The sequence below is a fragment of the Rhinolophus sinicus genome, chromosome 16 (assembly GCF_057876585.1).
Source record: "Rhinolophus sinicus isolate RSI-liver-muscle chromosome 16, RSI-T2T, whole genome shotgun sequence".
In the NCBI taxonomy this organism is placed as follows: domain Eukaryota; kingdom Metazoa; phylum Chordata; class Mammalia; order Chiroptera; family Rhinolophidae; genus Rhinolophus; species Rhinolophus sinicus.
This window is the reverse complement of record NC_142516.1, coordinates 31,698,338-31,725,993: the sequence shown is the minus strand read 5'-3', so window position 1 is coordinate 31,725,993 and position 27,656 is coordinate 31,698,338. Positions and strand designations below refer to the sequence as shown.

The 27,656-nt window shown below is 43.9% G+C and overlaps 2 protein-coding genes and 2 pseudogenes across 2 annotated transcripts; 1 reads left to right on the top strand and 3 right to left on the bottom strand.

Annotated features, from left to right (window-relative positions):
• Window positions 1-535: 535 nt before the first annotated feature.
• On the bottom strand, window positions 536-1,606 carry LOC109446152 (olfactory receptor 2S2-like; annotated as a pseudogene).
• An 8,498-nt stretch (window positions 1,607-10,104) lies between these two features.
• Window positions 10,105-11,064, bottom strand: LOC141571352 (olfactory receptor 13C7-like). Its single transcript, XM_074331584.2, has one exon. The coding sequence runs from the start codon at window positions 11,062-11,064 to the stop codon at window positions 10,105-10,107; it is 960 nt and encodes a 319-aa protein (XP_074187685.2).
• A 7,178-nt stretch (window positions 11,065-18,242) lies between these two features.
• On the bottom strand, window positions 18,243-19,213 carry LOC109446149 (olfactory receptor 13C7-like; annotated as a pseudogene).
• Window positions 19,214-26,286: 7,073 nt separating this feature from the next.
• On the top strand, window positions 26,287-27,361 carry LOC109446148 (olfactory receptor 13C7). The gene has a single exon (XM_019729273.3). It carries the CDS (start codon window positions 26,287-26,289, stop codon window positions 27,244-27,246), a length of 960 nt encoding a protein of 319 aa, XP_019584832.3. The 3' UTR covers window positions 27,247-27,361.
• Window positions 27,362-27,656: the final 295 nt, after the last annotated feature.

The window sequence follows — 27,656 nt, the reverse complement described above, 5'->3', positions numbered from 1 at the left end:
AAAAGTAACTTCAATTTTCTCATAGCTAAAAAGAAATTCAGTTTATCAAAATAGATTCTTCTCACCCAAAACTCTCTACGTGGAGAACTTGTCCTTGTTTCTTCTTAGCACTCTGGGCAAACTGAATTAAATAAACAAAAGCCCAAAATGAAAGTTTCTTTTGTGTTCCTCAGACTCTCCTGGAGAGTCCAATAGAGGTGGCAAAGTTAGTGTGAGAGCTGTCTCACTTCCCTGAGCTTAGACACAATACGGGATGTTTAACTTTCTCTAATGGTTCCTGTCGCCTTGATTTTGGCATGTGTTCAGAATGTCTTCATACATTCAATTAGGGTATTATTGTCTGGTATCTGTTGAAGCTGTCAGACATATGGCCAAAGTTCAGTATATACACTCTGAAAAGTTAAACATTCCCTGAAAACAGACTTAGGGGTGACAGACCATTCCAGTTAACTTGGCTTGGCTATTGAATGGAAGCTATAATGATTGAAAGTCATTTTTTCCATGGGGGTGAGAACAACAGAGGACCCTTCCTACATCACTGGTTGAAGTGTATCTGAGCCACAAGTTTCCTCACAGCAGCTTTTGCATCCTTGTTCCTCAGGCTATAGATGATGGGGTTGAGCATGAGGGTTACCACCCCACAGAAGAGGAGGATGAGCTTCCCTGAAAAGTCCTGTTTGTCTGTCTCCATGGGGTCCTTAGGCTTGGGCTTCCCATACATGAAAAATAAAGTTCCGTAGAAGATGACAACACCTGTAAGGTGGGCAGAGCAGGTGAAAAAGGCCTTTTCCCTCCCCTCAGCTGAGCAATGATGAACACATAGGAGAAAGAGATGAACAGAACTGGGATGCCCAGGAAGATCACATTGGCCGCCGCCATACTGATCACATTGATGGAGATGTCAGCACAGGCCAACTTCAGGACAGCCAGGATCTCACAGGTGAAGTGGTTGATGACGTTGTCACCACAGAAGGGCAGCTGAATTGTCATGGATGTGTATACCACAGAAGCAGCACCACCAATAGCCCAGGAGCTGGCAGCCATGGGCACATAGGCAGCCTTTGACCACAGGGTACCTAATGGGATTGCAGATGGCCACATAGCGATCAAATGCCCTCACACTCAGGAGCACACACTCTATCCTTGCCATGGGAAAAGAGGAACATTTGTTTTCTCAGGCTGAGAAGGAGATGGTTTTCCTGGGGGTCAGGAAGCTCTCAAGAACGAGGGGGACTGAGGAGGTTGTGTAGCAGATGAAGGAGAGGTTCCCCAGGAAGAAGTACATGGGCGTGTGCAGGCGGGAGTCAAGGATGGCCACCAGGATGAGGACCCCGTTGCCCAGCAGGATCACCAGGTACTTCAGCAGGATGAGCACAAAGAAGGTTTTCTCCAGCTTCAGTTGGGCAGAGAGACCCAGGAGAATGAACCCCACTCTGGGGAGGTCTGATTGGCTTTTTCCATATGATCTCCCCTCTGTCACCAACAAAGTACAAATGAGCACATCAGCCTTTCTTGAGAAACGTGCCAGGCCTTTGGTTTACAGTCAAGTCCCTGCTACATAGTAAGAGAGCATATGTGTCTGTAAGAGAAAAATAACTGAAAGAGACAGTAGAGGTGTCATTAAGTCTTAGAGCAGAGATGGTCGGAGCTGGAACAGAGCTTACAAAGATAGGCCTTGAACACAGCAGAGCTCATCCGCTGTCAGGGAGGGCATTTCCTCTGCATTATGATGAACACCTGGAAAATGCTATGAATTATTTCTCTTTAATGCAATTGTATAGACATTTTATTTAATTTGAGCTTTCTTAGAGAGGTAAATCCCCAAGCCAATTCAACTCTTTAGAGCTAGCAAATTTTCAAGCCTCTTTAAATTTTGATTACATTTGGAAGGAATTTGTATAAAAGTGTTAATCCACATCCAGACAGAAATAAGCCTTGAAAAATGTTCAGTCATGAAGAGGATTACTTCTTCAGTCTGCCTGCCATCAGACACGCAGACTCGACCATCGTCAGAACTGGAATCTGCCTCTTTTAGATATGGATTGATAGCAATATATGGGGAGGTCCCCATGTGGGGATGAACTTTATGAAATCAATACAAGGATTAATTGGAGTGACTGAACCCACTGTGATGACAACTATGCAGCTTACTGACCAGTTAACTCAATTATTAATAACCACACTAACCACAATTATAAAATAGTAGGGTATATGGCATTAACTTTTAATTCATCTCATTAAGATATTGGTGAAACTCTTAGCCAAGGGTGACTAAGGAATGTTTTTTTCTTTGTCCTTTTATATTTATATTTTATTCTTGTGTAGTGTTCTGGCTCTCTGACCCCATTCTTGTGTTCCACATAAGTGGCTAGATTAGAGGAAGATCTATATGCCTTTGTGTAGAGGATTTCTAGTCTCTTACCTGCAATTGCGCAGACTCTAAATTCAGAGTCCTCATTGATAATATTTCTATAGCTCCTTCTTAACTGTGGTGGTGCTGGTGGTGCTGGTGTGTGTGTGTGTGTGTGTGTGTGTGTAGGAGTGGGTGGATGATGTAAGATGAGGGGTTGATATTAATGAGCATCTACTCTGTGCCATAATTTTTGAAACACCCCATGGAAAAGTTACTCTTGTTCAAGTTTTATAGATGAAGTAACCAAAACTCAGAGGAGCTAATGATTTTGCTATGTGGGATTGAATGGTAAAGCTGGGGTTGGATTGCAAGCCCCCATTTGGACTTTTTTCCATTAAATAACTGCCTATTGTGGTGCACAAGTCTTTAAAAGATTTTGTCTCTCCATATCAGCTCAATGTGTGTGTATTCTCTGACTTGTCTCATTGTCTGTCCAGTACACGCTGACTTCACTCATTTATGTCAGATGTGTTGTCAGGCACTGTATCTCCTGCCCTCAATTGAATTCAAGGTTTCTCAACCTTGGCACTGTTAACGTTTTGGGCTGCAGAATTCTTTGTTGTGTGGGGCTGTCCTCTGCATTGTAGGATATTTAGCTGCATCCCTGGCCTTTGCCCACCAGCTGCCACGAGCACCTTCTCCCTGAGTTGTAACAAAAAAAATGTCTCCACACACTGCTAAATGTTTCTAGGAAGAAAAGGGAGGTGCAAAATTGTGCCCAGCAGAGAACGATTGATCTAACCCAGTAGAGGTCTCCCCATTATGCAGTCAGGGGTTCATTGTATCACCCTCATGTACTGTGTCCCTCAATACAGCACATGGGGGTGTTCCTGTCTGCTCAGTGCAGGCCCACTCTGGGTGCTCCCCCGTGAACTTCTGCCCCAGCTTATCTCACATTCCTCCCAGTGGCTTTCCCAGCTTCTCCAGAAAATGAAAAGAAAACATTACAGTCAATATCATAAACAAGACTCAATAGTGACTGTTAGAGAACCCATCCTGTCCACTCCTATCAGATAAATCCGTGTACATAGAAGCTTCTGCCCAGGAACAGTGTGGTGTATGAGTATGTGCATAGGATTTGACCCACATGAGAGGTGCATCCATGGAAGTCTCACTGCCTGTCATGTAAAAGTTGCTGAATAAAAAAGTTGGTTCAATTAGAATGAACTGAACAGCCAGGAAGACGGTGCAGCATCCAGGCCTGTGAGACAGGCTCCAGCCTGTGACATGTCTATTCTGTGTAACTTGAGCAAGTCCCTTCTCCTCCCTAGGTCTCAGTTTCCCCGCATGGATCACAAGAAGGCTGAATCAGGTGCTTCCCAGGGAATCCCAACTCTGTCATGGACGCCATGGTGCTGTCCCAGCAGTCACGGTGCAGTCCTTGGTGAAGGTGGCAGCCCACTCGTTTGGGGGGGGGGGTGTTGGAAAGATCTGAATTCTTGGTTTCCCATCAAGGAATGCTCAGCAGGAAAGAGGCTGTGTCTCTAGAGAGGACTCAGCATGGGAGAAAACAAAGAGCCAGGGAAAACAAAAGGAGGAAGGGACGCCAGGTACATCACCTTGGCTTGTCACAAGGGCCAGGCCTTGCTTGTGGTCTCATCCCTACCTTCTAGAGCCAGCAGGCAACTGATAAATGGAACACAGTATAGTCAAAAGAGCCCCACACACTCTAAAACAGCCTTTCTGGAGAGCAGCTTACCTAGAAAAAGGAAAACCCCAAAAACCTGCATAACCATTGACTCACAAGTTTCAACTCTGGGAAAAAATTCTAAAGAATCAAGGAGAGTGGAGGACCAATAATTCTTTGTGAAGGCATTCATCACAGCAGTATTTGTGGGTGAAAATAGGAAACAAAATAACTGTCTAATAAATGTCTAAATAAATGATGCCATTTCATATAATGGGATATTAGGCAGACATTAAAGTTACATTTATAATTTCTGCACTATATTAATATACTACTATGATAAATGAAAAAGAATACAAAACTGTACACACAGTTATGATCTCAGTTAGGTAAATGATATACTATATGTGGATAAAAGTGACTGGGAAGATATAGCAAAATCAATAGGGGAGGGATTCTTCTCTGTACTTCTTTAGTAGTATCAAACTTTCTCATACAATGGGCACAAATTACTTTGTATTCAGGGGGGGAAAGCTTAACCTTTATGGAAGGAAAGTAAGAAAAACTTCCACAGACTAGGAATTAGATGGACAGGGCTTGAGTCTGCTCACCCCCTGACTCTGACCCTGAGGAAGGCCCATTCTTATGAGAACGTTCTGCAGGATGGGGTGGAAATCCTGCCTAGGCTCCGGAATGTGTGTTTCATGAGAGGATGGAGCAGCAATGTCAGGGCAGGGCCTTGGTCGATGGCGAGCCCTGGAGCTTACTGTCAGCTGCTCCTCCCTGCTCCAGCACCAGCTGCAGGAGCACAGGTGGGGTAAGGAGGAAAGCCCATCTTCAGGAATTGCTCTGCAGAAGGCATGGCCACAGCCCAGCTCTCCCCACCCACATTCTGCTTGTGGCCACTTCTCTGAGACCCTTGATCCCAGACATGATTCTCAACGTCTCACTGAGCCCCAAACCAGAATCTGGACGCCAGAGGAAGGCCCGGACACTCCCCTGCCTGACTTCTTTTTACCTTGGGGACCCTCTTCTTTTTCCTCCTAAATCCTTATGGGAAGAGCCTCTTGTAGGCCTTTCTCTCATGTCCCTCCTTCCGGCTGTGTCAGCTGAGCCCTGGGTATCTCAGCTACAGACTCTTCATGTAGGGAACCTGTCATCATGGTCTGAGGCCCAGAAGTCCCAAGGGTACATTTTTCCCCAGCAGTGAAGGGAGTCCTCAAGCAGCAGCGACGGATGCCAACAGAGACTCTGCCAATCCCAGAAGCAATTTAATGTCTGGAATGTGAAGTGTGCACGGGATGCAGGCCCTCAGTATATCTGGCGGCTCCAGGGGCCACATTGCTTCCTCCCAATGACAGGCAGTGACTGGGACTTGGCCGAATGGAGGAGAGGAGGAGTGCACAGCAGATGTCGGTTTCCTCCTGAGCTTTCCTTGGGGTCTCGGAGAAGCCAGTGCTCGCTTCAGGGACAGAGCAATTGTCCTAAGTTGAAGTCCTAGATTTCCAGAGTTGGGAGGCAGGACAGATGTCTATGACAGTAGCAGAATTAGCTGCGTTCACTGAGCTGCCCCCATGTGCCAGTCACTGCAACAAACACTGACACAAGTTCAATGAAATCCCGCAATGCATGTGTATTGAGTATCCACTGGGTGATTGTATTGTTTTCTCTCTATTTTTGTATTTGAGGTAACCGACTTTCAAAACTTAAGCAATTTACCAAAAACCACTTGTTTTGTGAATGGCAGAGCTGGGATTTCAGTCTCAACACATCTGACTCTCTCTGTCATCATCATCACTATTATAATCATCATCATCATTAGTAGCAGGTATTACACTTGGATCAAAATTTAAAAGGTATAGATGAGAATATAATAAAAATTAAGTCTCTATTTCCAGTCACTCAGTAATTCTCCCTTGAGGCAAACAATGTTAGCAATTTCTTGTCTGCTATTTTTTTCCCCCAGAGATGTTCTATGCGTATACTAGCAAGTATTTTGGAGACAAATTTAACACAAATACACGCTGTTTCAATATCTCGCCTTCGTCACTTAATGTACCTTAGAAAGTTTTTTTGGAAAAAAATATAGTGCTGCCTGATTCTTTTAAATGGCTGCATATACATATTCCATTGTAAGGATGTACCATCATTTAATTAACTGATCTGATATTGATGGACATTTACATTTTACAATCCTATGCTATCACAATCAATGCTACAACAAATACCCTTGCATACTTATGATTTAGCGCATGTGGTAAAATGTATGTGTTTTATGTACATTTGTAATTTTGATTGATACTGACAAATTTACACATTCCTGTTATTACTGTTTGAGAAGGTCTGTTTTCCCACACTCTGCCAACACAGTATGTTGGTCCAAAGACTTTTTGGTCTTTGCCAATCTGATAGGTAGAAAGTGACATTGCATTGTTGTATTTAAAACTTGATACTGAAAGTCATTTAAAATGTGAAATATAGTATGCATACATATAAATGCATATCAAAGTATATAAAACACATATTAATATTTTGAATTTAAAGAATAATAAAGTAATTATCACCTAATTTCAGAAACAGAACAATCCAAGTATGTTTGAGGCTTCCTGGGTATTCATTCCCACTTCTAGTCCCCTCTCTCTCCTCCCAGAGATTATCGCACTCCTGATTTAAGTTATAATTATTTCCTTGCTTTTCTTGAATTTTATCACCTATGAAACATTTTTGCATCCTTAAACAGTATAGTTTAGGTTTCCCTCTTTGGAAACTCTGTAAATCACGTCATTTGTAAATGTTTTTTTTTGACTTGTTTCTTCATTCAACATCGTGTTGGTGACATTTATTCATGTTTATGAGTGTAGCTAAATTCATTAATTTGTATTGCTAAATTCCGTTATATGATGTAGCACAGTTTATTTACACATTCTGTTTTGATGAATAATTAGGTTGCTTTCCAGCTCAGTGCTGCTATAAATATTTTTATACATTCCTCCTGCTACACACATACGTATTCCCGATTGTCCTACGGTAGTTGTGTTTTCAACCTATCCTTTTTCCGCCGATCTGCTATTCCATCTCTGTCATATGTCAAGTCTCTAAACATGAATGGGTCTATTTCTGAGATCTCCATTCTTTTCTATTATTTTTTCTTTTTTGTCTATTCCTGTGTCAATGCTATACCGCCCTAATTAATGTTGCTTTATATTATGTTTTGGTTCCTTATAGGGTAAATCTGTTTATCCCTGTCCAATACTTCTTCAAATATGTCATGGCTGTTCTTGATCTTTTGTTCTTTCACATGAATTATTAAACCAGCTTCTTAAATTCTACAATAATTCTTTTTGGGATTTAACAGTTGGGATTACATTGAATCTATAGATCAATTCAGGACTTCCCAAGAACTTTTATATCTCTGTAATATTGAGTTCTCCAACCCATGAATGGGAAATATTTTTCTCTTTATTATTCATTTTTTAATTTATAATTTTATGCATAAAGATCTTGGAGTTCTTTTTGCGAGATTTAACCCTGTATGGTGGTATTTATATTGTATATAAATACATATTTATATTTCTCAGTATCTTTAAAAATATCTCATAATCTGTTGCTGGGATATAAAAATACAATAGTTTTTTTGTATATTGATTTAGTGTCTAGGGAACTTGCTAAACTCCTTTTAATACTTATATTTCTAAATTATTTTAGATTTTCTACATAGTAGACAATGATAACATCTGTGAATAATGACAGTTTTCTTCTTCTTTCAAAAATATTAGACTTGCTGTCTCTTTTTCTTGCCCTACTGCACGGCTGGGACCTCCAATTCAATGCTGAAAATTTTTATCATCAATGGATGCTTTTCCTGCTTCACTTGATGTGATCCCTATTAATAAACTTCACTTGATGCCTATTAATATAGTAGATTGCATTGACTGATCCTTGAATATTGAACCAGCTTTAAGGCATTCAACCTCCCAGTTTGATGAAGTCATCTACAATTGTAACTGGAGTTATACCATTGCTTTGTTGTCACTGTGTACCTCTATGCGTTTTCTAATAATTCCTCTATGAATTAATCGTTGCAAATTTGGTATCCAGAATTATTATAATTAGAATGTATTGGTCTTAGATGCATTTCATTATTCTCTACTGCCTCTTACATACCATGTGTATCACATTCTTTCAATTATTTACTTGTGCAGAGAACTTTCTAAATAAAATTTCTTTTCCAGAAAGAGATTATAGGGGTGTGTGATTTCTGTGCTTTCACATGACAGTGAGTGTTTTTTTAACCCTCATGTCTGTGCAATAGTCAGCTGTGTGTAGAATTCCGGATTCACAAGCCATTTGTCAGCACTCTGTAAACCTTGTTCCAATGACTTCTACATTTAGGGCTGCAAAGAAGCAGGACAATGGCAGTCAGGTTCTCATTCCCTGTCAGGTGATCTGCTTTTCTTCTGTGGAAAAGTCTATAGAATTGTTTTAGCATATATCAAAACTCATCCTTGGATCTCCATAGGTAGGTCTTCTGCCACAGTTCTTACCAGGTGATTGATGAAACTTTTATGAACAAAATATCTAAAACACATGTTCAGTGAAATGAATGTTTTTTCCTGTTTATTATTTTTCTTTCATATGCTCTGTTCCCCCCACCCCATGATTTCCATAATGGATCTCCCTGCTGTATCTTCTATGACTCTCATCTTTTCTAAATGACTTAAATCTTGTTGTGTTTTTTTCTCTGAAGTCTAGGAGAGCAATTTAAGCTATTTTCAATTTTAAAATTCAATTTTAGGATTTGCCTTACCTACTTTTAAATATTTTTACCGAAATTTATCTGATTAATAATACAGTTTTTTTCCCTAAGAAAATGTTATCGTCTAGTCATCTTTTCTCCTAACCCCTCTTTGTAGAGAATGTCCTTGTTTTACTGATTCAATAGCCTCTTGAATTTCGTTGAGACAATTACTGAGAATTTTCTTTAACATTTTTACCATCTTCCTGCAATAACTCTTTTCCAGCAAAGGCTGTTTATTTTTGTTGGTAGTTTGTTTTCTCTCTATTGGATTAAAAGTTCATATCAAATATCAGAGATTTTTCACCCTGCTCATTCTTTTCCCTGAACTTTTAGATTGATTACTATTGAGAGCTGGCTTGGAATTCCTCACCAGTCATGTGAGTGATTCTTAGATGTCTCCTGGTGAATATTACCTCCTCCTTCTGATCTCTGTGTGGCTTTGGGGATTCTTAGGTAGAAAGCAAGTGATAGTCAGTCGCCACTTGGTGGCATGCTTGGTCAAAAAAAGTCAGGTGGTTAATAGAATTTATTTGATCTTTGTTGAAACATATCAGTTTTCACATTACTTTGATGACCCACAGGAGGCCAGTGTACCTAGGGACAGAATCCAGAAGATGAATAGTGTTTCAAAATGGAAAAGACAAGAAGCTGAGCCTTTGACCCTTTAAGCAGTTTTGCCACATCTTACTCACTTCTTTCTATGCTCTAACAGTGTGAATAATGTTCTGGTGGGGACCTTGATTAAGAAAGGAAAGGGATTAAGATATAGGGAGAGAACGATTCAGGGAACAGTTTTAAGAATTAATGTGACAATATGGAGAAAGAAACAATGAGGATAAACATATAAATATTACTATTATTTAACATGGAGAAGGAAGAGTTGAAAGGTAACATAAAAGTAAAGATCCATTCAAATATATTCAAAGGAAGAAGCCAAGGAGAAATTGAATTACAGATCTACAGACTAGAGCTTTTCATATTAAAAAATAAAACTTGAACAGTTACTTCTCCTTGACATCAGTTTGTTTCATATGCATCACAGAGATAGAAAACTATAAGGCTTTACCAACAGAAATATGCTTTTGTAGAATTGCTTGTAGACTGAGATGAAAAAATCCCATTAAATGTTTCCTGTTCACACAGAGCCTTTCTCTGTAATCAGATTTACCTATGTAAATTTTGATGAAGTTGGCCCTTCATCTTATCCTCTAAGATTCTCAGGTGAGAGCAACTAGGGAGCAGAGAACCATCAGGACTCTTCCACCATCACTGGGTGAAGTGTTTCTGACTCACCAGGTTCCTCACAGCAGCCTTCACGTCCTTGTTCCTCAGGCTGTAGATGATGGGGTTGAGCATGGGGGTCACCACCCCATAGAAAAGGGAAATGAGCTGGTCTGAAAGGTCCTCTTTGTCTGCCCCTTGTGGGTCCTTGGATTTGGGTTTCCCATACATAAAGAGGATGGTCCCATAGAAGACGACCACGACCGTGAGGTGGGCAGAGCAGGTGGAGAAGGCCTTTTTCCTCCCCTCAGCTGAGGGGATCCTCAGGATGGTAGCAATGATGAACACATAGGAGAAAAAGATGAACAGAACTGGGATGCCCAGGTAGATCACATTGGCCGCCGCCATACTGATCACATTGATGGAGATGTCAGCACAGGCCAACTTCAGGACAGCCAGGATCTCACAGGTGAAGTGGTTGATGACGTTGTCCCCACAGAAGGGCAGCCTCATGGCCTGGGATGTCTGAACTACTGAGTTGGTGATGCCAGCCGCCCAGGAGCTGGCAGCCATGGGCACATAGGCAGCCTTGCTCATGACCACAGGGTACCTAAGGGGATTGCAGATGGCCACATAGCGATCAAACGCCATCATGCTCAGGAGCACACACTCTGTGGCTCCCATGGCAAAGGAGAGAAACATCTGCACAGCACAGGCTGAGAAGGAGATGGTTTTCCTGGGGGTCAGGAAGCTGTCAAGAATAAGGGGGACTGAGGAGGTTGTGTAGCAGATGTCCAGGAAGGAGAGGTTCCCCAGGAAGAAGTACATGGGCTTGTGCAGGCGGGAGTCAAGGATGGTCACCAGGATGAGGACCCCGTTTCCCAGCAGGATCACCAGGTACATCAGCAGGATGAGCACAAAGAAAGTTTTCTCCAGCTTCGGTTGGGCTGAGAGGCCCAGGAGAATGAACCCCATCATAGGGGTGGTCCGATTGGACCTGTCCATGGTGTATATGTTCTGTCACCTGCGGAACTCAGGAAGCCGGCTGCATGCTTCTCTGATGCCTGATGTGACCAGAAAGCCAGTAAGAAAATTCATCTCACTGGACAGCTAGAGAACAGTTTTGGAAATGTGTGTGATTCTCTGTGTTCTAAGTAAAACACAGAGAATTTGATAAAAATCTACTTGTGACAGTTGGCCACCCCATAGAAATATTTAAAATGTCACCCGATTGGATTTAGTATTCCTAATCACATTCAAGATGGGCATCACACATTTAATTCAAGTTATACCATGTGTGACTGATTCATTTTAATCAGTTTTGTGAGAACTGTTATACTCCATTTGTGTGTTTGTTTTTTTCCCTTTGGGGCATAGGTCTGGTGGAAGTAACTGGTTTTCTTCATCATCAATTCCCAACCATTCCCCTCTCCATGCACTTTTGTATATGACTTTCTTCCTCTTTCATAGTTTTGTCTGACATTCTACAGGCCCCTGAGCCATTCATTCGTTCCCTTACTTGCCTGCTGGACTCCTTCAGAGCACTTACTACCGGAAGAATGGGCCTTTGCCCATCACTCAATGTGTGGGAATTGTTAAGTCCCATTTCCTCTCTGGGCCTCATTTCCCTAATACTCACTTCGGAATAGATTCTTTTTAGAGGCATTCCATGCTAGGGACTAAATGATCTCATGAACTTCTCATTCTTGGACTTTCTGTCATACCATTGAAATGTCCTTTTCTGGTTCCTTCACGTTCCCCCCATGCCATTTACTCACAAGAGATGAAGCCATCAACTGGGCTGGGACCACAAGAGTGTACACATTCTTTTAAAAGTGTTCTCTTACCTTTTTGGTAAACAAGTTGATAAAGAAAATCACTTCTCTGTGGTCTGGGAATAGTCCAGAGGATGAAAATAGCCAATCTAGTGTGAAGTAGCAGCCAGAGAAGTTAAAGCCTGAAAGCTAAGTTTTCTTGTCTTTGTTCTGTGTTTGGGTACAATCCACAAAGGACCATCCATTGCATATATGAAGCCATTTAAATCCCACCCAGCTATTGGGATTATACTAGTCCCGGAAGCAATTTAAAGTTTATAAATTGAAGTGACAAAGTTTAGATATGTTATACATTTGGGAGTATGTCCCCAAGATCCAATTATTCTAAAGTCCCTCCAGAAATACTTCCTTCCCCCTCCATCCCTTTGTGCCCATTCTGCTGAGCAATTGAAAGCACCAGTGAAGAAGGGTCATTCTGCTCTTGCCAGAATTCACATCAACTCCCAATCAATGAGATTTCTCACCCAGAGCCCATGGTAGACCTACTAGATTGTGAAACCCACTACACTGGACAAATCCTTGTAGCTCAGTACCCTTGGCCATTTCCAAATTCAGGATCTTAGGGTTGGAAAGAAGCAAGTGACCTAGAAGGTCCCCCCTTGTCTGGATCCCACCAAATAGATTCTGAGCTCCTACCACAGGCCAACCCATACAAGGGCATTGGGAGGGCATGAGTCTGGTCTGGGCTCCTGCCAGGAAAGTTTCAATGCAGCATTGAACTTGGAAAAGGCCTGTTGATCACAGAATCGATGTCCTATTAGAAGTCTTTCGTGTGTGTGTGTGTGTGTGTGTGTATGAATATCCTTTATCTGTGCTTCTGTGAAAGCATGGCTGGTTTACCATTGGCATCTGGTAACCTCCACTTCCAGGATCCAAACTGAGAGCTGTGACCACCCAGGCAGCACGGAAACATCTTAACCCAGGACCACTGTTTTCTGAATGCTATAGTTTCTTAACCACATTCTAGTTTCCCCTTCTCATTACTAAGCCTAGGGTTGACGGGTGGCACATATGTTGAGATCTTATTCCACAGATGTTCTTGGTGTCCAAGAGGAGCCTGCCTAGTGTCAGGAAAATAAGACTTGGGTGATTCCTCCCACTCCCTTCAGACATGTCTACCATGTTCATTGGCTTCTAAAAATCTTAGAATCAAATATATGCCACATTCGTGGTCGTAAGTCATTATGCCTTGCATTGATTCTTTTCTTTCTGTGATATATACATATAGAAATATGTAAAAAGTATGTGTGTAATATTTAAGGGAAAGTAATAACATATACACCATGTACCACAACGGGTTAAGAATTAGAATGTTCCAGTACCTTAGAATCCCCTCTTATTTCTCACCTCAATTATAGTCCCTTCTTCCCTCTCTTCCAGAAGTGACCACTATTCTGACTTTCATGGAAGTCATTTTATTCTAGGAAGAACTTAACAATCCCCATCTCACCCCATGTCCCTGTGCTCAGGTGATTCAGTCAAACACTAACCTAGGTGCTGCCATGAAGGGATTTTATCAATATAATTAAAGTCCCAAGTCAGTTGGGCCAGACCCAATCAGGTTAGCTGTTAAAAAGCAGAGTGTTTTCCCTGACTAGTAGCAAAAGAAGTCAGATTCAAAAATGGGAAGTATTCCACATGTCATTTCTGAGATTAAGGATGGAGGGAACCACAGCAAGGACCAGAAAACTGCCACAAGAAGCTGAGAATGACCCCTGCCAATAGCCAGCAAGGAAACCAGAACCTTAGTCTGCCAACAACTCCCCCCCCAACCAAAAACAAACAAACAAACAAACAAACAAACTGAATCATGCTAACAATCTAAATAAGCTCAGAAGTGGATTTTTTCTCCGAGCCCACCCAGACTTCTCACTTACAGAACTGTTAGGTAATAATCAGATGTTATTTAAAGCTAATTTTGTGGTAGTTTGTTATGCAGCAATAGAAAGCAAATATACATTCTCTTGATTTCCCTCATAGTTTTACCATTTACAAATGTATCAGTGTACAATGCATGTTCTGCTTTGTAAAATTGAATAACAATTACAAATCTAGCTTTTTTATTTTTATTTTTATTTTTATTTATTTATTTATTTATTTTTTTTAAGATTTTATTGGGGAAGGGGAACAGGACTTTATTGGGGAACAGTGTGTACTTCCAGGCCTTTTTTTTTTCCAAGTCAAGTTGTTGTCCTTTCAATCTTAGTTGTGGAGGGTGCCGTTCAGCTTCAACTTGTTGTCCTTTCAGTCTTAGTTGTGGAGGGCGCAGCTCAGCTCCAGGTCCAGTTCCCGTTTTCTAGTTGCAGGGGGCACAGCCCACCATTCCTTGTGGGAGTCGAACTGGCAACCTTGTGGTTGAGAGGATGCATTCCAACCAACTGAGCCATCCGGGAGCTCAGCGGCAGCTCAGTTCAAGGTGCCTTGTTCAATCTTAGATGCAGGGGGCAGAGCCCACCATCCCTTGCAGGACTTGAGGAGCTGAACAGGCAACCTTGTGGTTGAGAGCCCACTGGCCCATGTGGGAATCGAACCAGCAGCCTTCGGAGTTAGGAGCATGGAGCTCTAACCGCCTGAGCCACCCGGCCGGCCCCAAAATCTAGCTTTTTTTATGTAAGGGGAAAAATGGCCACTCTCTGGTGGAAGACTCACTTGAGAATGTAAGCAGACAGTTTTAGCCCTTCTGGAGAAGCCAGGTGCAGCTGTACTGTGGCCAGGAACCAGGTATCTGGCACAAATACCACCAGAGGAAATGGGTTGCTTTATGTTTTCTGCTAAGCTCTCACTATGGCCCATTTCCCACGCTTAGGGACAGGTCAGAGTAGAATATTAATGTGAGGTGAAATGAGTGTCCTCAGCTAACCCAAACAGCAAGGCATGGAGAGAGAAGAGGGAATTTTATCAGTGTATGGTCAAGATAAGGCAAGTACAGGGAAGAATGTCAGGGAGAAAACCAATGTCCCAGCTCAAAGGTAGGCAGGAGAAAGGAGTTCTTTTTTAGGCCTTCAGCTGATTGGATAAGGTCCACCCACATTGGGGAGGGCAATCTGTTTTACTCAGTCGACCAGTTTATGTGTTCATCTCATCAGGAAACACCCTCACAGACACACCCTGAATAGCGTCCTGAGCAAATATCTGGCCATCCTATGGCCCAGTCAAGTTGACACATAAAATTAACCTTCACAGTGTGGTAGGTACTTATTGGAAATCATCTTCCTTCAGAATTTGTGCTGCTGGCGCAAAGCTGCTGGCTCTCTAATTCTCGATCCTTTGTAATGATAGTTGTTTTCCTCCCTGGAAGCATACAATGCCCATGCTCTCAACTGTACCTGTTGTTCCTCAGTCCAGGGAGCCATTATTTTATCCTCTGCAGAGAATAAACCTCTCGTTGCGGTAGGTAAGGGACAGTTGACCAACATCATGAGGGATGCGGTGTAGGGATTGCGTTTTTTAATATACTTTCACCTAATCCTCCTTCTTGTAGCAGCATCCCTCTCTACCCTGGTCTCAGAGGGACCGAATACAGTGAGTTCTTCTGTGCTGGAAATCTGGTGTTGCTCAGCTTTCCTAGTTTCTGCCTTAGGATTTGTTACTATCAGATCTGCTATGGAAATGACCACTAGTCCAGCCTTCAAAACATTATCACTCTGATGTCTCCCTTCTTCTCCTTAACCCCTTGGATTTTCACATGGGTATAGTTCTCTTTATGCATTTGGTTTGTTATCTCTTTGTGGACCACTTTTCTCTGTCTTACAAGGCACATGGCCACATCAGTCCTGGATTTATGTGGCCTCTCTGTTCAAGAGCCCTATGCCAACTAACAAGGGTCTCTACATCCAGATTTCAAATTCCTTGGAGAGAAAATAAGATGAATACAGTTTTTGTCAAGAGTCTAATCATCTGTGGCCAGGAGAAGAGGTATGACTGTCCTCTCAGCAGGTGCTAAGGGACGAGACACTCTTTCTAGCTAGTATGCTACAGGCTCCAGATATGCCAAGCTCAGAGTCCCCCAGGGATCACTAAGGAGGACAGGCAGTGAACTAAGCCCCCAGGTGAATGACTTCATCCATTAGTGGACTCATTCAGGGTGCCATACAAATCCCATTATTTTCTATGAGTTTCATGGTAAGAAAAAGATTGATAAACATTGAACTAGGGAGGTGGGCTGGGTGGGGTTGATAGGCAGATTTCAGAGAAATTCTCTAGAGTGTAAAACAAACTAAGTTTACAACCATGATAAATAGGGGAGCTGGAATCTAACCAAGGTCTGGTTCCAAAGCTTCTGATGCTAACACAACACGATAGTGCCTCCCTCAGCTATTCTGCATGACTTTTGCTAAGTATAGCCATAGTCCACAGTTTATGAAAATAGAACACATGTGTTACTTGAGCATTGGCGTTTGCATGGTGTCACAGTTTGAGTTTGCTGAGAAGCAGCCTCTGAGATGGAGATTGGGGTGCAGGAAGGCTCTTAGGGAGGTCTTTTGAGATCAACCCTGGGAGATCAATACTGGGATCAATACTGGAAGGGAGGATAGGAAGCAGGATTGAGCAGAGGGAGATGTTGGGCTGTGATGCAATCTCAACAAAGGCATTAGTCAACCCCACGGGGAACTCTGGCACTAGGATAGCCCTTCAGAATTGTCCGTAGTGGGGGCAAGATGTTTATATCTCTTCACCAATCGGTTATTGGATATGGGCTGCCCTGAGGAAGGGGGTGTGATGTTGGGTGAGTCAGCTCTCTTCAGCTAAGAGCCTTCTTTAGCTAATTCCTGAAGATGACTGACAGCTGAAGGCTGTCTGCTGGCAGTACTTTCAGCAACTGGAGGAACACCTCCTTCAGTCCTGTAGAAAGATCTGAGTGGGAACGAGGTACAGTTCTCCAAGTCAAAACGAGTGAAATGAAGTATGTCCAAAAGGAATTTTTCTCTGCAGGTGTGTTTCATTTTTAAGTCAATTCTTGACTTGTAAAGGTTAGAATTTATTCCTGAGTTAATGTCATACTCTCTATAGTGAGCTAAACAGGGCATAGGTGGGCTCCATGCTCAAAAGAGAAAGGTAAATTGACATCAGGGTGGGACAGATACGACTGTCTTCGAGATGTTGAACATACCCCATGTGCTCGCTTGTATAGCCTGAGACAACTTAAGGGTTACACAGGCAGTGACCAGTATCATTTCTGCTCGGTATGGGCAGGGGCGTGCTGTGGGGCCAAAGAGAGTTGCTGACCATGTCTCAGGCAGGAGGAACCCAGGACACTCAACAAGGCATGCAGAGAGCATTTGTTTTCATTGGAAAGTTTTGATTCTCAGGAAAAAATGGACATCTAATTGCCTCAAGGGAAAAGAGACATTCAAAGTTCTCTCCCTGACAATATCTTTGCCCTTTTTTGTGTCTCTACTGACAGAGAGCCTCACACATTTTACCTCTGGACCTCTTGTTAGGTACGTGGTGAACTGGCTCCGCCTTTCAGTTTTCTCAGTCCACTTCTCCTCAGTCAGCCACCTCGCTCCACCTTCTGCTGGTTTCGTCTCCCCATTCTGACTTGGGCTTCTTTCAGGCTGCGGTAGCACCCTGTTCTGCTCTCCCCCAGTAGGTCCACCCTTCAACTTTTGAGACGATAGGGCCAGACTGTGTCTTTAAAGAATACTTACTGAGGGCAGGAAAATGAAACTTAAAACCAGATGGAATTAATGAATTCCAGATATGAATGCTCCCAGGCTAAGATCCTCTACACATGTGGTACAGGATCCAGCTTACTTGCCCTCAAAGGAAATGCCCTACATGGAATCTACATCATCCCAAATCCTCTGAGTTTCAGGGAAAGGATAAAAGCCAACTTCATTCTCATCTCCAGTCTCGGCCCTGCCTCCAAGAAAAATAAAATCTGACGATGTGCCATTTAATCTACAACAAACATAATTATCTATAATGTTCGGTCATAAAGTGTTGCCCCACACTGTCTTCAGTGTCTCCTTTTCAGAGTAGGATTTTGGATCTTTCTGTAACACAAAGGTACACTAAGCTGTTTTTCCCAAAACCAAGAAGCAACCTGCTCACAAAGGTGAATTCAGGCTTTCCCGATAGAGAATCACAAAAATCATGAATTGCGTTTTCAGCAGCATTCCACTTCCATCCCCTCAAGTCATGCTCCCATCAGGTTTTACACTTTATTGTTTTGTTTGTTTGTTTTAAATAGGTCCAGTAACAGGCAAATTCTCTATTACATGTGTATTTTGATTTTCTGGTCATCATTCTTCACATGTATCTTTGGAGGACACATTCTTCTGAGATTTGTGAGTGAAAGCAGACAAGAAGCACAGAACTCTAGGGACATCTATCTTCCAAACATCACTGGGTGAAGTGTTCGTGACTCACCAGGTTCCTCACAGCGGCCTTCACGTCCTTGTTCCTCAGGCTGTAGATGATGGGGTTGAGCATGGGGGTCACCACCCCGTAGAAAAGGGAAATGAGCTGGTCTGAAAGGTCCTCTTTGTCTGCCCCTCGTGGGTCCTTGGATTTGTGTTTCCCATACATGAAGAGGATGGTCCCATAGAAGACGACCACGACTGTGAGGTGGGCAGAGCAGGTGGAGAAGGCCTTTTCCCTCCCCTCAGCTGAGGGGATCCTCAGGATGGTAGCAATGATGAACACATAGGAGAAAAAGATGAACAGAACTGGGATGCCCAGGTAGATCACATTGGCCGCCGCCATACTGATCACATTGATGGAGATGTCAGCACAGGCCAACTTCAGGACAGCCAGGATCTCACAGGTGAAGTGGTTGATGACGTTGTCCCCACAGAAGGGCAGCCTCATGGCCAGGGATGTCTGAACTACAGAGTTGGTGATGCCAGCCGCCCAGGAGCTGGCAGCCATGGGCACATAGGCAGCCTTGCTCATGACCACAGGGTACCTAAGGGGATTGCAGATGGCCACATAGCGATCAAACGCCATCATGCTCAGGAGCACACACTCTGTGGCTCCCATGGCAAAGGAGAGAAACATCTGCACAGCACAGGCTGAGAAGGAGATGGTTTTCCTGGGGGTCAGGAAGCTGTCAAGAATAAGGGGGACTGAGGAGGTTGTGTAGCAGATGTCCAGGAAGGAGAGGTTCCCCAGGAAGAAGTACATGGGCGTGTGCAGGTGGGAGTCAAGGATGGTCACCAGGATGAGGACCCCGTTTCCCAGCAGGATCACCAGGTACATTGACACATTGACACCAGGTACATCAGCACAAAGAACGTTTCCTCTAGTTTTGAATGGGCAGAGAGGCCCAGTAAGACAAATTCTATCACAGTAGTTTGGTTGAATTCTTCCATTTCAAACTCTCTCTTTCTTCTGTAGGAATACTGAAGGCAGAAAATACATCTTTGTTTGTATTTTAATACAATGGGATCATAGTATGATATCCCTAAAATTGTAAATAAACTCACCCTATGGGATTCAACTATAAAAACAAATTATCTAAAGCCAGGCTGTGTATCAGTCAAAACCATGAAGAAGAGACTCTGGAAACCTACTGAAACTTAAAGAAATGAAGGACATTTATGTCTAATTAATAATATTAATATACCTGAAGCAAAATTGTATGTCTCTATATGCTGTGTGTCTCCAGCACTTCCCAGGGAAGCAGGGGTCTCTGAGTAACTCTGTCATATAATTGGGAACCTCAGACTATCACAGCTCAGTGACCCTGGCCGTGAAGATCATGTGGCCCATTGCTCTGGATCTAGTTCCTCCTTGTCTAGCAAGTTTCTATTATAACTTTGGCTTCCCTTGCAGACAGTATTAGAGGGGGAGAATGTGCTGGCTTGAAAACATGAACTTTCTCATCTCTTTAATAATTTTATTTCTTATACAGCATCTGGTTTCCACTTCAGTGTTTTGTGAGTTTAGTTAATGTGGATCAGATCATTGGATCTTGACCCTTTTCTCTAAATTACCTGAACAAACTGAATTTCTGGAGCCTGTAACACGGAGTGCCCAACAAAATCTCCAGAAATCTGTTCTGCAGAGCAGGGCTTGTGTGTTGCTTCCTGTAACCTCCCCTGACCTGTCTGCATCTCTGCCACTTTGGGATTTGGCCCAGGGAATAAAATATGACCTGATAGTCAGAGTCCACTCATAATTCACATCCCCAGCTTGGGTTGAGTGGAACCTTGAATCATATGCCATCCACTGTCATTTAGATGCTTTGCAGACATCATCACATGTAAATCTACTCAGCCTCCCAGAATACCCAAAGCTACACTATAGATCCTCATAGTTTTCCTGCCAAAGAGATTAGGAGCACCAGATGTCACCGGACCCTGAAGGGAGCCCAAAACAGCAGGGAGCTGGCTATCTATTATAATGCAATGTTAGGATGCTGCAAAAGTAACTGCAGCTTAAAAGGTTAAAAATAATTGCAAAAACCTCAATTACTTTTGTATCAACCTAGTTATCCGAGTTCTGGTTAAAAATACAGATTTCTGGGTCCTTCTTTGTAGATGGTTTGGATAACCAGTTTTTTTGCTTTGTTTTATAAATAAGTGCTCCCCATGTACTTCCGATGTACCCCAGTCTTTGAAATCAAACTGAGGTCAGGAGAGAGGTTTGTGAATTTCACATGGCACTGAAGAAGGGGTGATTTTTACTAATTGGTAATGATACAATGTCCAAAAGAGGTTATCTCGTAATAGCACAATTAAGGGATAGGTAGTGATTTTTAGAGAAAGTCTCCTTTGTTATCACATAATTTGAGGCTTGGCAGAATCTTTAGGTATTAAAGCCAGCCCCCTTCTCTAACCCACCTGTTACAGGGATCCTCTCTTCACGAAATTATTTCTTGGCCTCTGCTTGAACATTTTGAACAATGTGGGGGCTCATGGCCTCCCATGTTGTTGACAGGAAGCCTGGGCTGTTAGAGTTCTTCAGGGACCTGATATCCGCCTTTTCTAATGTCTCCCTTCCTCCTAGGCTCATGTCAAATAGGCCTGAAATGGCAGATTGCGAAGGCGATGGTTTTCCTAAGGGTCAGGAAGCTGTCAAGAATGAGAGGAACGAAATCTTTTGACCAGGGTTGACAGACCTTGTGAATTCCCAGTGGTGTCATGTTCACCTTTGTCCTCGGGAAGCCATAGTAAACACATGCCACCCAGGAAATTCTAGTGTTGTTGGGGTTCAGACTACCTCTTTGGTCAGTCCCACTCATCTGCGACAAACTCACATGTACACACAAACTCACACACATGGAATAAGGAGATTTCTGATACACAAGCTCCGTCTTGGCCAATTAAAACCCAGATATCCCCTGGCTGGTCTGTCTGATGCGTTGGTAGGCAGTGAGGAGAAATAAGGAGAAACATTTTCAGAAACATTTGAAATCTCAATGACCTGAGACCCCACGCACTAAGTTAATAAGACATCTAGCCCAATGCTATTCAAGTGTGACCGACAGAGAGGCAGAATTGACATCACCTGGGAAAGTGTTAATAATGCAGATTCCTGGGCTCCTCCCTGGACCTACTGAATCAGATCTGTGTGTGTGTGTGTGTGTGTGTGTGTGTGTGTGTGTGTGTGTGTGTGTTCAATTTGTGTTTTAATAAGCCCTCCAGATGATTCTGATGCAGAAGCATCAAGTCTATCTAGACTTTTCCTAGGATTGGGGTGCCAGTTATTCCTTTTAAGGAATCTAAGAGGAAGGAGGGTGTTTTCTATGCTCAGAGCAGCTGCCTATAATTCCCCTGCTTTGGAGTGGGCTACTCGTTCAGTCCTTGCTTGCGCTAACCCCTGATCCTTGACCCTTGGCTGTCCACACCCCTACTGACATCCCCTGGGTCACCGGTGTCTGGGGGCTTTCTCTCCTGCCAGCAGTAAACCTCCTCGCTGTCCTCAGGACCCACTTTCTCAGAGGATTATCCTAACAGAGCAGATGAGCCCCTAGAGACCCAGACCTCAAGGAAACCCTGTAGATATTACGAATTTGCATTGCGGGGGGTCTCCAGCAATCTCCCCGGGTAGTACAGTTAGAGTTGTGTCTAGAGAGAGCAGAGCAGTGCCAGCGTCTCCAGGGCTCCAGCCACTCTCCCTCAGCGATGGACAAGTCGATGAGTCTCCTGCTAAGACATCTCCCGTCGTTACCTGGATGTTCCTCACACACACTCTGCCCCAAACAGAATTCACCTTCTCCCCTCAAACCAACAACTTGGTCAGTGTTCTCTCCTTTGGTGGTGTCGCCATCATCCACCCGTCATCTGAGCTACAAATACTGATTTAACTCTCTTTCCTGGCTGCCATATCCAACCAAATGCTCATAGTTGTATTTTGTGTCTGCCAAATGCTTCTTGAATCTCCCTGTCTTCACCACCCCTCCATCACTTCCCCAGTTAATGTCCTTATCTTCACTTTGGGCAATGTTTCCCTATCTCTTTAGTTCTTATCTTCGTGTCCCCAATCTTCCCTCTACATTGTGCCGAGAAGGATGAAAATTTGATTTTGTCAGACCTTTACTTAAAACCCCAACGAGCCTCCTTATCCCCTGTAGGAGAAAGTCCTAACTCCTCAGGATGCCTAGAAAGACCAACCACAGGTCTGACCCCTGCCTACCTCCACATCAGCAGCAGCTGTCCCTTTATGCTCCAGCAACTGCTCCGCTGGTCATCCCTCACCCCTGGAATCTTTCTCATTTCTGTGCCTTTGCCCCCTTCTGCCTGGGGTACTTCCCCACTCCCCTTCATCAGGCATATTGCCACTCATCCGTGCCAGTGGTACGCTGGTAAATGTTTAACAATTGGATCTCCAGGTCAAACACAGCTCTGATCTGGAGCATTTGCCAATATCTATGATATAAACACTCCCACAATGTCCAATTTAAAGCTACAAATGAAGTCACTGAATGGGAGCTGGAAGGAGATGTACCCAATTGTGGAGCCTGCTCCAGCTCACCACTGACCTTGGATCACCTCCTCCAGGAAGTCTGGCCTCTGCCTCTCTCTGGGCTTTCACAGCAGGTGGGCATTCTCCTTGTTCTGCGCTTCCTACCTTGTTTGGTAATTTTCTTTGCTTGTGCCCCTCTCTTGTCACTAGAGGGTGCATTCCAGAAGCCAGAGACTTGTTACTGTGCACATTTCTGCCTTCTACATAATACACAATAATCATTTGCCGAATAAAGGAATGTACCCATTCTCTGGACCCATTCCTGTTCTGAGTCACATTCTGTCAGTGACTCCCATGAGGTCTCGGAGTGAATGCAAGATGACAGGACGCTGAAAAGACGATGCCAAGTAAAGACTAAGGAAGAACACAAGGGGCCTAATTCAACAAGTTGAACATTTCGAGGGAGAGTAAAAACCACTGGATAAGCACAGATTTAGTGGGATGGGGCTTGGCCACAACACAAGAGAAAAGACTTGGAGATTGGAATGAGTCATGTAATCAGTGACCAGAAGGCTGCTGGACTCTGTTAATGGGGTATGGTGTTCAGAAAGAAATACGGGAGAAAAAGAAGGAAGAAAAGGAGGCAGGGTCAAGGGGAGGAGGGAAGGAAGGAAGAAGTAGGCAGCAAACTTCCTCCTGTGGCTTCAGCATAATTGGATCTTGGGGATGTTATCCCAGAAGAATATAAAGTTTCTAAACTGCGTACAACTCATTTTCCAAACTTTAAATGACTTCAGGGACTAAAATGGTCCCGAAGAACAAAGTGGAATATAAGTTATCTTCTAAGGGCGATGGCCAGTCCTTTGGAGACTATGCCCTGAGCACACAAGGGAAGTGGAGGGGAGAAGACTGGCTGGACCCTTCACCTGTCACATTCTGAATCCTCCCTCTGGCACTTTAGACCCAGTGTCACTACTTCTGACATGTGGCCTCTTCCCAACCCTTAGGAAACAGATCACTGTTGCTCATCATTTTTCTGGTTAAGAGTAAGTACAGATTTTGATCAACCAAAGTTATCATTAGCACACAGCTGCATTTGTGCCATCAGGCTTGATTGTCATGGAATAGGGGCTTGAGAAGGGGAGACAGGATGCCCTTTCATTGGTTTGATGTTATTTTCACGGAGTCAAATAGACCCATCAAACTACAAGAGTCTCTAAGATCATCTGGCCTCACCTCACGTTGTGCAGAGGGGAAAGTGCTTGCCCAGCACAAAGCTTCTTGCCTCCTTCTCACAGTTGTCCCTTCTTGATTAAAACTAAGGGCTCTTTCTCCTTTCCTACTTAAGAATCCAAAGTCCAGCAGTTATAATCAGCCATGTTGCTGGATCCGGTGGTGATGATGCGGGGGGAATATTTTTCTTACATGATCCAGGTTCTTGGGAGAGGCTGGATAGTTGGCAGACATGGAGTGAAAACCCAGCCTGGGTCTGATTTACTATCTCAGCACACACACCGCAGAAAGCAGTGTGTCCTGGGCACCTAAGCCATACTCAAGCTAGAGGCCTTTCTCAATACTGACTAGCTTTTGTAGTCAATTCCTGGATGGTACATTTGCCTCTAAGAGATAGATTGATTTTTTTTCTTAAGGCCCTGGGAGAAAAAAGGGAGACTGACTCCTGTTTATGCTGAAGCTGAGCTATTTCTGAACATTTAGAGTGCTGTCTGTGGAAGAGGGATCGAAGTGGCACAGGAGCAGATTTTAGCTCAGTATCAAAGGGGAACTCCTTCAAAGTGAAATGAACCTCGCCAGGAGGTTCCTGGTAGCACCCCACATTACTCAGGGCATCAGGCCAGGCTGGAGGACTGTGAGGAACGCAGTGAGGGGCTTTCGACATTGAAAAGAGAGCAGATTGCTAAATAGACCCTATGGCCTATTGTCTGTAGCTTTAGAGTAACTATTATAGTCGATGATGCTGCTGCTGATGTAATTACTTATATAATCAATTATGGTAATCACCACGCCCCACCCCTGCTGGATTTGGAGCTCTTTGAGGTCAGGGGCTATGCCTTTCATTGCTGTGATCCTGGCACCTAGAATTACACCTGGCCCAGAGCAGATGCTCAATAAATATCTGTCGGCCTGATGAAATTATTATGGCACTGACTTGGTAACAGTTATAACGCGAAACACCTACAGAGAGGTGTCTCACAGTTCTACAGGCAGGAATCACCCCGTAGACTGAGCAAGGAGCTGGGTTACTGACAGTATGGAGAGAGAGATATCTGGGAAGTTCACGAGTATTTTAGATATAGAGCAAATATAACCGAATGCCCAACATGCTCAATGTTGCCTACAAGATTTTCACTGGTTCAGAATAAATCCCGGTTTAGGGAGCACTTAGAAGTACGATGGGAGAGTCCAGCTTTCCAGAAGGAAGAGCCGACAGAACAGGACTCAGGGCTCTGTGAACAGTCTCAGGCAGAAGCCAGTGCCTCTGGTGCCGGCAGATGGAGAATGACAAGAAGTCCTGTTCAGTCAGAACTCTCCTTCAACTTGGCCACGGTGCTCACGAGGCCCCCCGGAGGCCCCAAATGTATTATACGAAAGGATCGACAGGATATTCAGACCTTGGCACTGCGGTCTGGGCTAGTTCTCTCAGCAGGTGACACGAGAGCCGGGGAACTCTTGGCTCCCACTGGCCCCAAGGAAAGGGACACTGGACTTTCTGTTTTTTCCTGTTGGTTTTCATTTATGTTGTCTTGTCTCCTGTATGCCTTATTCTCTTTTTCAAAGGTGTGCCAGATGTTGTATTGGCAAAATTATTTGTGGAAATAATTTGGAGACTGCAGTGATGTTACCTTCCGTCAGAGTGGATTTGTTGGCTTCTGTTACATATTTGGAAACACTGAAAATCTGGGAGCACCTCAGTCCCATTACAAGGCTTGACAAGATTTGAAGTTAAGCTACAGCCCCTGTAAATATGTGTTTTCTTCTGATTCACTCTTATTCCTATGGTGCCGCCCTTTGGGGTCTCCTCCCAACAGGAGGAAATTTAGTTAGGAACAACTTCATCGTGGGCCTTGCACTTCCAAACCTGTTCCCCGTCAGTACCGCTCTGGCCTCGCAGTAGCCACCTCCAGAAGCTGCAATCGCCCCAGTTGAAACATAGCCTCAAATGCTCGTCTTCTCTGAGTTCCTATTTTATCCCAGAATTATGAGCCTATGATTTCTTGTGTTATTAGCTTGCCAATGCTTTACACAGATGTTTTAGACAGTTTGTCCAGTTTTTCTAATTGCCATACGCAGGAGAGTTAGTCCAAATGAACTCATTCGTTCTTACTGGAAGCAGAAGTTAAATGTTGATCTCTACTACATTTTCCTTAGAATCTTGTAGAGATGACTGAATTGTCAGAGTTATTCTCCAGTTGCTCAGCAGGGTGGGGATTTTTGCCTGGCTGCCCAGGCACGTTTGGAGTCAGAGAGTGCTGAAGTTGACCTTCTGAGTTCCTGCAGGTGACAGAGTGGATGCAACATGGACAGTTCCAATGGAAACTCCACTGTGGTGGGGTTCATTCTCCTGGGCCTCTCAGCCCAACCGAAGCTGGAGAAAACCTTCTTTGTGCTCATCCTGCTGATGTACCTGGTGATCCTGCTGGGAAATGGGGTCCTCCTCCTGGTGACCATCCTTGACTCCCGCCTGCACAAGCCCATGTACTTCTTCCTGGGGAACCTCTCCTTCCTGGACATCTGCTACACAACCTCCTCAGTCCCCCTTGTTCTTGACAATTTCCTGACCCCCAGGAAAACCATCTCCTTCTCAGCCTGTGCTGTGCAGATGTTTCTCTCCTTTGCCATGGGAGCCACAGAGTGTGTGCTCCTGAGCATGATGGCATTTGATCGCTATGTGGCCATCTGCAATCCCCTTAGGTACCCTGTGGTCATGAGCAAGGCTGCCTATGTGCCCATGGCTGCCAGCTCCTGGGCAGCTGGCATCACCAACTCTGTAGTTCAGACATCCCAGGCCATGAGGCTGCCCTTCTGTGGGGACAACGTCATCAACCACTTCACCTGTGAGATCCTGGCTGTCCTGAAGTTGGCCTGTGCTGACATCTCCATCAATGTGATCAGTATGGCGGCGGCCAATGTGATCTTCCTGGGCATCCCAGTTCTGTTCATCTCTTTCTCCTATGTGTTCATCATTGCTACCATCCTGAGGATCCCCTCAGCTGAGGGGAGGAAAAAGGCCTTCTCTACCTGCTCTGCCCACCTCACGGTCGTGGTCGTCTTCTATGGGACCATCCTCTTCATGTATGGGAAACCCAAATCCAAGGACCCACGAGGGGCAGACAAAGAGGACCTTTCAGACAAGCTCATTTCCCTTTTCTATGGGGTGGTGACCCCCATGCTCAACCCCATCATCTACAGCCTGAGGAACAAGGACGTGAAGGCCGCTGTGAAGAGCCTGGTACATCAGAAACAGCTAACTGAATGACTGTCACAGATTCCCAGACTACCAGATGCAAGACCTCTAAACTCCTCACTGTACTTATGGGAAAATGGTAACTCCGGGAGGTCCTTGGGCTATCAGTGGGAAGAGCCTTTTCATTTCTGGCACTACTGATGAGTTTATTGGCTTCACACAAGCCGTACTGTATTATATCATAGCTATATTATATCATAGCTATATTTTGCTGCCCAAGTCTTAAATCTTCCGATAGCAGAATTTGATGACTATCTCTACAAAGTTATAAATGTGGTCAAAAGAGACAAACAGACAAAAATTTTAGTGGTACTGCGACCTCAGAGTGTATTGTATGTCCCTGTGTAGAACTGCTGCTTACTCTGTTCTGCTTTGGTCTCATCCTAGAGACTCTTGCTCTATCTGATATAGGGATCAATTGG